At 45.1% G+C, this 11508-nt stretch overlaps 1 protein-coding gene across 6 annotated transcripts in view; it reads left to right on the top strand.

Annotated features, from left to right (window-relative positions):
- Nucleotides 1–11508, top strand: part of LOC149341362 (aquaporin-7-like) — a 68485-nt gene extending 56977 nt beyond the window's left edge. For 2 of the 6 annotated variants that reach the window (XM_089543437.1, XM_089543443.1), the window contains exons 4-7: nt 33–151; nt 1321–1538; nt 3174–3325; nt 9403–11508. In XM_089543437.1, coding sequence (XP_089399563.1) covers nt 33–151; nt 1321–1538; nt 3174–3325; nt 9403–9455 — 542 coding nt within the window. In that variant the 3' untranslated portion in view covers nt 9456–11508. Of the gene's footprint in view, nt 1–32; nt 152–1320; nt 1539–3173; nt 3363–5724; nt 5771–7083; nt 7118–9402 lie in introns of all 6 variants that reach the window. The other 4 variants (XM_089543440.1, XM_089543438.1, XM_089543442.1 and 1 more) reach the window with 4 other exon arrangements.

The raw sequence follows: 11508 nt of genomic DNA on the forward strand, positions 1-11508 counted from the left end.
TGCGGATCTCATGGAGGCAACACCTTGCGCAGGCGCCCTGGACAACTTCGACGGCGGAGTCCGGGCAGTGACGGGAGCGAACGCCACCGCTGGGATCTTCGCCTCCTACCCGAAGGAATTCGTCAGCACCGGAAACGGCCTAGTTGACCAGGTATGCCCCCCCCCCCCCCCCCCACCCACCTTTTTATGCGAAGCATACTAGCCGCACAACCGAGCTCTTCCTTGCTGCGCCGCGCGCGGCCGCGTAGCTACCACTTGACCTACATCGGCGCACCACGTGATATGACGTCACAACAGCTGTGAAAGCTGGGGCTCAACTCGTGCGCTCGCTTGCGGACGCGCAGCCTCCACCTGCGGCCTAACTCCCGCTCCTTCCGCTAGGGGCGCTGACGTCACAACAGCTGTGAAAGCTGGGGCTCAACTCGTGCGCTCGCTTGCGGACGCGCAGCCTCCGCCGGCGGTATGCTTCGCATCCTAGGCTTAACCATAAGCTAAGCCAGGCCATTTTTTTTCTCTACGCATTGAAACACGCTCCATAAGAGAAAGAGACATGCTGTTTGCACTAACGGTGCGCAGCCAAACGTTTGGCAGCGTACGACGAAGCGCCCTGCCTGACATGCTTGGAAACCTGTTTTAGCGCTCCGCATGCCACTGGAATTCTGAACCTCCGGGCCACGTTAAGTTATCGCACAGATGCCCACAAAGTTTCAAAAAAAGAAGGCAAATGAGTACCAGGAGCTGCAACAAGATTAAATTTACACACACGTCCTGTACTGCGCATTAGGTGCACGGAACTAAAAAAAGAATACGGCTCGCGTCGCTTCGAACTCACGTGTGCTCGTTGGAGTCTTTCTTTTTTTTTTGTATTATTATTCAGTGGAACCTCAGCACATAGCAACTACTCGTATGTGAAGCTGTGGAAGTCGTGGTAGAGGTGATGGAAACGGTTCCTGTACTATAGTATGCACAGTAAAGCATAACTCTATATTGCAACAGAGCTCTGTGGTACAGCGCACCATCTCTGAATTTCGAATTCAATTAAATTTTAAGTTTAGATGTATGTGTGTGTTCATAGAAAAGGCCAAATAGAAGCTTATATTGCAATAAATCCCAAATAGAATTTTGCACCCAAAAAGTGCAAAGCAAGACATTAACGAAAATAGCGTGTCAACGAGCGGCCTGTTCTGGTAAGGGATTATTTTATGGATGATGAACTAGCGCACGATTAGCGGGACTCTCAGAATTGCCATTTCGAGTCAAGCTCGTCGGATCTCCTGGAGAGAGGAGGCCAATGCTGTTTGCGATTGTTTCTCTCCGCAGATCGTGGGCACCGCGTTGCTGGTGCTCGCCATCCTGGCCATCACGGACTCCCGCAACATGGCTGTGCCCCAGGGCGTGCAGCCGCTGTTCATCGGCTTCGCCCTCGGCGCGGTCATCCTCTGCTTCGGCTACAACTGCGGCGCGCCCCTCAACCCGGCGCGAGACCTGGGGCCCAGGGTGTTCACCGCCATGGCCGGATGGGGCGGCGAGGTCTTCAGGTGCGTGCTTCATGACATCGCTTCCGCTATCCACTTTTCAAGAGCACAGCAGCATGCGGCAGCCATATGCCTTCCATGCCCGATGGCGCGGAGAAAGGGAATACGATTCTCTGAACTCTATAGTTCACGCTAAAGTTACTGTATATGACAGTAACTCTAGTTCACGCCTGCTCATCGCGCCCTCTGTTGGACAAGCTGTAGCTTTGTTTGGTGGCTCTGCGTTCTGCTTTGATGTAAACGGTGAGGAAAATCAGTGAAAAGGCGGAGCGGTGAGATAAAGGCAGATGTAGAACATATCGTAATAACGACCCAAGCCAGTGAAGAGTTCGTAGCTCAGTAATGCTCAGAAGCATTTACATGTAGAAAGTTTGCTCTGCGGTGAAGAGACTATTATAAACTAGCCAACTTTACCATGGACATGTACCGCTCAGTACAAGGAAACGTGACCAGTACTTATGAGGGCACTTTTACGGGTCCACTGGACGGTTCCCGCTTCAGAAATGTAACGGCCTACCACTGGGAAGCAGTTTCCAGCAGGTCTAGAGGGTGCACCATGCAGTGGCGTATCGCAAGCCTCCCTTGAGCACATAAGGCCTCATTCGGAAAATCCTTCGAGATTCACCATAGAGAATCATCACAAAACTGCAGCGGACCGAGATATCGGTAAGACGCCAGGCATGAATCTGCGCATGCGCAAAACAGCCCTTCAGATCTACGCGCATGCTCAGTCGCGCCATTGGGGTGCCATTGCGTCCCAGTGGTGCCGAAGATACCATGCGCAGGGTGCGTATTTGAAGCTCATATTGCCAGATGACGGTGCAGCGCGGTCAGACAGTGTTTCGCTTCTCAGTGCACAGCCAACAGACCGAAAGCGCTTTTCGCTTTTCTTATTCGTTGAAACAGAGATTCTTTTTAGAGTTTTTACAGCGTAAAAATTGTTTAAATGACATCATCCAGGATAACGGTCAGTGTAATCAGCCGCTTCGTGAGGAGAACGCGAGAAGCCACTTGCATTTGGTACCACTGTGCGCACTCCCCTAACGCAAAACCCAACAAATCAAAACAGACGCAAAAACTTAGATCCCTATATGAGCTTCTTGCTGAATTAACCACGTCAAGCCATAGCTTAGCCAGCCACATTTTTTTTTTTTTTACTAGAAGTTATCATTTTACACTTACGCGCTTTCGAGGGTGTATGGCGCTGTTTCAACCCGACGCTATTTCAATATGTCCAGCATTCTTGAACAAACATTTTCAATATTTGAATTATTGTAAGGTACTGTTATGGAAATATTGAAAGTAATTCCGATGCGTAGAAAACGTTTTCCATTGCTCGCAGCGAGCATTTAACTGCCATAGGAAACCAATTAGGAACGTTTTGACGACAGCAAAAACGTTAATAGCTACAAAAAGCAAGCCTACCAACAGGAGACCTGCGGATATATTGATCGTTATAGTAAAATCTTACAATATATGAAAAAAATTGTGTTCATAAACTGTTTCTGTACTCGATTTGTGAACTGTGAGCCCATCGACCACACCCATCACTTATACGGCCCAGCGCAGTACAAGGGCAGGCTGCTGGTCTGCCGCGATCTACATCGTGACACGAAACTCACGGACCTCCCTGTGCAGCTTCCGGGACTACAACTGGTTCTGGGTGCCCATCGTGGGCCCCCACATCGGCGCCATCGTGGGTGCCTGGCTGTACACGCTGGCCGTGGAGCTGCACTGGCCCGGCGCCAGCTACGACATGGAGAGCGGTAACCCGGTGTCCGCCAAGGACGGTGCGTACAACGCTCAGCCACCGTCCCAGGGGGGAAGGTAAAGCCGCGCGTCAGGCCTCTGTCCCAAGGCGCGCTTGCATATCCGCTACTGTGTGCAGGAGCCCGCCACCATCCCATACCCGGAACGACCTTGGCTGCACCCCTCCTCCCATCGTAGTGCTCTAGAGGCGTACCTATAATCTTAGCTTTGGCGCGCTCACGCTCTAGCTTTCTGCTTCGTCAAAAAAACTTGGGAGACGCTTAAGCTACGCCTTATGAGTTAAACGCGATAGCGCCCGCTCTAATTTATACCATCCACATGACAGCATCACTCCGAACTGCTCCTAGAGGCCCACATATGTGCAAGGGAAACTTTCGAATCCGCTTCCTCGAGGATGAACGGTGACGTTACACTACAGTAACTCTACGTTACACTCACTCACAGCGCTCCTGGTGGTCTGCCCGAGAAGAGGAAAGCCTGCGCAAGATTTTTCCCGTACAAACGACGCAACGGAGCCGCGCTGTGACGACGGCGGCGACGACGACGACGACGCAGGCTTTTCCGCCTCACGAGCTCCTTAACGCTGTTAGGAATCAGTACTTGAGGTCTTATAATGAACTCTAACATATCTCCAACCAAAAGCTTTAGTTTGAAACCCGACCCAACTTCAAACCCAACCAGACAGGCAAATCTGTCAAAATGTTTAGCTTTCAGCTCTTGAGGTGTACCCGGCTAAAGAGCACAGTGCGCGAGCTCGATTTTAGGCTTCGAAGGCCGCATTTCTCTGAAGGAGTAAGTGCAGAAACTCCCACGCACACTAGACTTGTTGAAATGCATGTTTAGGAACCTCATGTGCTCAGGTACCCAATTCCGTTACCTTCCGTGCCTAAGAAAAGCTTCGTAGTCTAAAAGCTGATTTGCACTTTTGGCGCGGAACTCCACGAAAGTAATTAGTTGGCATTAATACATGCCTTCAGGGAGAAGCACACCTAGGGCAGCGTCTGTACCGCGAGCCGTGGATCAAAGAGGATCAATTAAGAAAACGCTCTGGCTAAGTGAACAGCAAGAATACGGATTTCAGATGCAAGAATATTTGATAGAAGCGGTAACTGTAGCATGACGTAGATAGTGAGCATTCCAAGTCGAAATCCCCTGAACCGGTATGGGACGTGCCAGCAATCAGACCGCGGCGCATCAGCATTGGTACACACTCGGATGACACGCTGCGATCAGTGCTGTCTGCATGGTACACTCAAGTCATAGGCACTAAGACAGCATACAGAAAGACATGACATCCTTTTCAGTGACTGCAATAGGCCAAAGGCCTGTGAGTGCTTCTTATAGCTGAGTAAGCTTCACTGTTGTGTTATGCTAGTGATTATGTATAAATTTAGTACTCCATCAGTTACATTGAATGCAGAATTCGACCACTCACCCCCACCCCCCTCCCCCGTATTCTGAGAAAGAATGAAAGGGTCAAATCTCAGTAGGCGTCGTTTCTCAAACAACCAATTCGCTGCTTAAAATAGACTCTCCAAAGGTCAACTAACTTAGGCTTACATAATTTGCGAAATAGAAGCCTAATAAATGAAAGGCTTGGCACAAAAAAGAACGTACTCCTATTCACGAAGATTGGAACACGAACAGCACAAAAGTAATGGCAGAAATACACCTATATGAAGCCGCAGCCCACGTACAGCGCACAGGAACAAGGACAACATAAAAGGCAAGAAATGACATTGAGAATCGAGAAAAATTTGTAACAGAACATGTCAAATCAACAGAATATATATTGCACACCTTGTGGCAATGCTCAATACTAATCATACTCTAGAAATGCTAGATGATTCCTAAGCGATCAAGAAAAGGACCAACAATATGACAATGCAAAATGTTTTCGAAAGTCAGGTGAAAGATATGTAGTGCCTTCTGTCTAGTTTCATATGCTCTATGCAGTTTTTTACAGTTCCAAGCACAAACCATGTATGCCGGGCAACAAAACATCTAGTTTAGTCTCTAGAGCGATACGTCTGAAGAACATGCGTCGCTGATTTCCGAATTAGCAATCCGACATGCCACAAAAGTGCTTTCGGAAATCCTGCCGGTTGTCACAGACCACAACACTACGCGCACAACGAACAAAGCAGCCCGCCAGGATGATATCGAGCAAACACTTGGGACAGTTGCCCGACGCGTTTAACTTTAGCGGCTCCCCAAAGCTTTGATTCGCCTACTAACACATTAACTCACATGGGGAATGTTTTGGCACTATAACGTAACCAGCATGCCCTCACAATTGCAGCACTACATTTCTGCACAAGCGTCCTTCATTCCGTTGTTTCTTGTTGTGTATGTTTACTTTTTCTTTCATATTTGGGGGACAGCACCAATAAACACCTTCTGCACACTCACTTTACAGCACCTCGATTCCAATTGGCGAATCAAAATGAGGCAATTTTTTAGAGGTAAGGATGGCCATTAAACCACGCGAATACTCTCAGGTGTCTATAGTTGGTAGCCTTTAATGGTGGTCTACTTTACTGGCCTCAAGGTCTACAGACAAAGGCCAGAGTGAGCATAACTGTCTATCTAAAGCTTACTTATACCTCTGATTAGCGTAAATTAGCATGAGATTAGATGACGTAAAGTAACCACTTTTAGGCATTAAGAAAACAGTTCCACAGACAAGTAACTTGTATGTACCTGAAATCATTTCAGCGGCAACCTATCCGCTGAAGTGACAGGCTGTCTTGAGCGCGTTCGAATGCTAGAAGGTCGTAAAAGTTGTTCAGAAAGTCGCTGTGCACCTGACGAAAAAATTTCACAGATAAAAAATTTCACGGGAACCTCTGTCCTCCAAAGTTACCCTCATCTAGCTCTTATTAGATTTTTACATCCAGGGTGCTATTAAGACGGACTCGAGTGTATGCTGCCACTATTTTTGCCTTTTGATGATTTAAAACTAAAGGAGTAAATACATCAAATATTTGGTGATGTGCTTTGCTCTTTAGAATGATGCGCAAGACATTAGTTTATATGGATCATCTCATGTAAAATGCGTAGAGGTGAAAAAAAGCCCGGAGTTGCCCTTTAAGAACCACAAAAGCTGCAGAGCTGGGTAATGCCTCCATTAAGTTCAAAAGCTATGTACACCACACAGTGAACACTAGAGACCTTTGTCATCCTTACAGATTAAAATGTGGTCATTTCCTTTGTGAAACGCTTTCATTAAGGGCACAGGGACTTTCTGATCACTTGGTGCAAACGTATAACAGCAAAATGGTTGCCACTGCTAATTCCCACAGATCGATGGTCGCCATGTTCCTTCCCAGATGTAGCAGTTCTCCACCACACTGTCATAATGCAGGCAAAACCTCCTATACTATTTAAACGCCACAAATCATAAGCAGGCTGGACTCCCGGCTAGGATCAGAAAGATCAACTGGTGCTAGTCATCTAGCACATTCATTATCAACAAATGACGTCAACGGCAAGGTGCTGCATGACTAAAACCCATACTTCAAACAAAATTGGTTTTAACTTTTCGTCCTGTCACTACGCCTCTAAATTGTAGAGCAAGTTTTCTGCACCTTTCTATAGATTTCTTCTGCTAGATTTTTCATTTATATTTTTTTAAGCACTACCTAATCAGAATGATGTTTCTGTCGCCATTCTTGCCGCAATAATTGCACTGGCAATCTTCACACTGCACCTTCACTTCACTTGCACCGAATTTCCAGGCACAAAAACAGATATCGAATGCGTTGTTACTTTTCAGATGCTTACGGACAAGACGGTGTTCGAATGTGAAAGTAAGTGCGAAATCGAAGCACATTCAAGCATGGCGCACCTGACACGATGTCAACCACAGCTTGATTTGTTGGACCGAAGGAAAATGTAATGCCTCCATGGGCTGCACACTACGAAATAACCTATCTTCGTCTTCAGTTCTGTTCCCCTACTTTTTTTTTGTCTTTGTATCTCTAAGTGCTTTCTATCCCTTAAATGCGATGGCATCCAGGGCCAAGCTCTAGGAGCCGGATGAGGATATCCAGGCCTCGAGAGGTTTGAAGGAAAAGGAAAAAGAGAGAGATACAGGAAAACGTTGCAAAAAAGGGAGGGACAGGACATCTTTGCCATCTGGAGCTCTTTTTTTACCCACAGTAATGCAGTGATTAACTACCCTGACAGTATGCTTTACTGATATTCCAATATTGTCGGAGCTACTAAAGTTGGCACATGAAGCACATGGCAGATGGATGGCGGCAAATCTGGTCCACACAAGACTTACTTGTGTAGGGAAAGCTCAATTACAAATGGCTCCAGGCCAATAGACACCAAGATATAGAGGATATACAACTCACAAAAAAAAACAAATTCAGAATACGGCCTTAGCAAGTTGTGAAAGCATGCCAAAAACATTCAAGCCCTACATGTCCAAAGTTTTTGCTTCAGTCCGACAAATCACAATATGGGAATACCGAGCGTGTCATACCAGAGTGGCGTCACCCTCCTTGCTCCAACATGCACAGTGTCCTGCACCTCACCATTGGACACACTGTCTCTTTTTATATATACTTTCGGTGGTGGTTTCACGTTGCACCATACAAAAGTTTTATTACCCATACCCATAAGAAACACAGTTGATCGATCTATCCTTTGGCCGGAAAAACTTTTGCAAGAGTTATATGCGTTGCAGGATGCTCGTATGGAAAATGCTGTAACGCTACGATTTGCATATCGGTGCATTGCCATCACTCAACAGTAGCATAAGGAAGCCAAAAAAGAAGGTTGGAAGCGAACTGTGATGTTGTAGTATAGGTAGGAAACTTTTCTAGCATTAATTTTTAAAAAAAACAAAGAAAGAAGACCAATATTCAGGTATGTAGAATTAAAACTGACGAAAATTAATTTTGTACACTATATATGTGTGTGTATGTATATATATATATATATATATACATACATACATACATACATACATACATACATACATACATACATACATACATACATATACATACACACACATATATAAAGTGTACACAAGGGCAAGAAAATGGCGACCACCTAATAGAGTGAACCTAATGTGTGGGTGATTAAAGCATGTGCTGCATGCGCCTATGCCAAATGACTCTTGCATGTGCAGCAGAGTGCATTTCGCTTGTTGCATGCCTACACACGTGTATGCTTGTTTTTTCGCACCTAAACGCACTCGTCAAGCACTTTTTTTGGTTTTGTGATGCAGCATTCACAGCTGCATATTAGATTGCAATAGAACTTTATACGAAGTGTACTTATATACACACCAGGAAGGAGGCCAAAAGCCCTAATGACTGACAAAGGCCTCATTCCCAATGAAAGGTGTGATGCATTCTGAAGGTTACAAACAAAGAAATAAACACTCATATAATATGACATAAAATAAATACAATATTTAAATATACTATCCTTTGAAAGCTGCTATTTCACTCCAGTCTAGTTATGCTTAAAATGCTGTTAGTTTGAGTGCCTGCAAGGCACGCTACAGGCGCCGTGAAGAATTATGCTAACCTTCCAAAACACTGATTATGTTCCAGCTTCTACAGTGTGTTTCCACAGAGTGAAGACAGCACTATAAAAAAATACGAGTGATCTATGCAGTCCAGATTCGATTATTTTTTATTTTACTGGTCTGAATTCCCACCGGAAAGGGAACACAATCAGAGAAGAAATTCTCAACGAACGTGACTATCAAACGCGTGTTTGCAAACTATAGTATGCACAGCCAGCGACAACAGCGCAACCAGCAGTAATGAAGAGACTGTGGATGGCCATGGCGAGGACTGCAAGAGATTCTAGTCACGCGTGCTTGTCCTCAGAGTGCAGCATCCAGAATGTACTGGTATTGCCTTGAATATTCTACATTTCATTCTAGCATAGTCTAAGTCAACAACTCTAGACTCAGAGACCATGGCCTAGCATTCTGTTTTCCGAGACGCTGCTGGGCAGACCGCCATCGTACAACCCTATTTCATCCTCACCGTTGCTCGGCATGTGAAAGTGCTCTCAACTGATTTCACTGTTTTCTGTTCCATCTTCTCCGTTTTCTCTCCAGTTGAAAACGCCATCCAAATGAGGGGCATCAAGCAGTGCGAAATCAAGAATTGACGTGCGAAGAAGAGGAATTTAAAATGGTTACCAAGAATCACATCACACACACGCGGTTTGCACACAACCACAGTGTCCCTGCTTGAAGGCCGTGGCGCTGCAAGACCTCTGCATCTCATCATCGCGATCATTCTATAGCCTGCACGCGCCCGGTACCCGCCTGTACACAACGAATCGCGGACTGCTTCACCTGGACTTGATCATCACCCCTGAAGGTTGATTTTGCTGGTTGTTTGCAGCATTTTTACAATGCGAGTTCCCTCACTCTGTCATATGTAACATGCGTGCACAGTTTCTTGCACCCAGTGTGCTTTAACTTCGCCCTTTGTATTGTAAAGACGCACTGTTTGGCTTGGCAGGTGCCTTCAGACTGCCAAAATCAATAGAAATCTCATCACCAAGTATCCATTCCCTTTTTGTACACTGCAGCGTTGAACTTTTCCCAGATATATTCGCCACAATGACTCCAGCATGCTTGAAATTCCATGAGAGAGAGAAAGGAAGAGGAAAGGCAGGGAGGTTAACCACAAATGTGGCAACCTCATGGGTTGCAACTGAACACGTTGGCTAAGACGCCACCAAAATGCAAAAATGAGTTACATTGAGGTATTTGCTTTAACTTTTTATTACAAAGCTGCTTCAGCGTTCCTCCGAGCCCGTCTGAAGGAACAAAACTTGTCGAGAAAACAGGGGCTCATCTATTAGCTAATTACATGAGAATGACTAAAGAAGTTCATTTTTATATATGCTGGTCTGGTACCTTCAAACACAGGCATGTTTTAGCCTAATCACTGAATGGTGCAAGCTGAAAGGTTTGCAATACAGTTTAGAGCAAATGCTCCAATCCTTCATACACAAAGTGTAATACATCCAGGCTTAAAATGTTCACAGGAAGGAAAATGCCAACACTGACTTCTTGAGTTTGCAGAAATGATTTGGTTCAAAATTTTGTTTCACCGTGACCTGCAGAGACTAGATCTGCAGACGGACTTTGTTAATTACTCCTGTATCATAAAACAAACTGTTGAGATCCAGAACCCTGCCAAAGATTTTTTTTTTTTTCCCATGCACTATTTCTTTGCTATCCCCAATGTCTCCATTGCACTGCACACAAATTAAGTGTGAAGGCAGAGTGTGCAGCCCACAGTGTCATATATACCATTCCACATGTTGTTCATTTACCACTGTTAGTGTATTTTGGCTCCATAATATTCATTAGGGTAGTTCCTTCTTCTGTCTGGATACTACTTTTTTATTCAAGAATTAGCAATGATATGGCCTTCCACGAATGATATTAGAGGTGTGTCAGGTTGTCTGGACATGCGGAATTCATACAGACCAAGTTTTGAGAGTTCAAGAGATTCTGCTCTAGGGCAAAGCCTAGATGCCATCATGCTCGCCCTGTCTGCTTTTGCCTTCCGAAAAATAACTAATGACAGATATGTGCCGCGAACTGAAAAAGAAAAATGCAGGAAGAAAATCGGCACACATACACTTGTCGGAACACCTAAATTTTGAGCGTGGTACTATAGTGCAGAGCACGAACACTATTAAGAATTCCTCCTTCTCTTTAAACTGCATGTCTCGCATTAATGAAAGGGCATGGAATGCTTCTGTTTCTATGTTCTGTTATTTAATATTTTTTTCACATGTAAAGTATTTGTGTCTTACACGTTTTCAATACAAATCGGCCAAGTATAAACCAAGAAAGAAATTCAGCAAAAATTATGAAGAACTTGCATTTCGAAAGAGAAACACATGCACAGTAGACAAAGCAAATTCAGACTCGTGTAAAACAATCTTGCACTTTTTGTAATTTGGAAGTCCTACAATGAATAAAAAGGAATTAAGATAGCTTGTCCACAATACACAGCTGGAAAGATTCCACGAAGCTGGCTGATGTCTGTAATGCATGTGCTGGGCTTACATCGGTGTTGTTGCCTGTCACCCTGCCACTTGTTGTACACTCAGTTTATCACGAACCTCAACGAGTGGTGGTTGTTATTGTTGTCTTCATGGTGTCTTGAAATAAACTCTATCGTAGTCTGTTAAA

This window comes from Amblyomma mixtum, chromosome 5 (assembly GCF_055824585.1).
Source record: "Amblyomma mixtum isolate Tamu chromosome 5, ASM5582458v1, whole genome shotgun sequence".
Classification (NCBI taxonomy): domain Eukaryota; kingdom Metazoa; phylum Arthropoda; class Arachnida; order Ixodida; family Ixodidae; genus Amblyomma; species Amblyomma mixtum.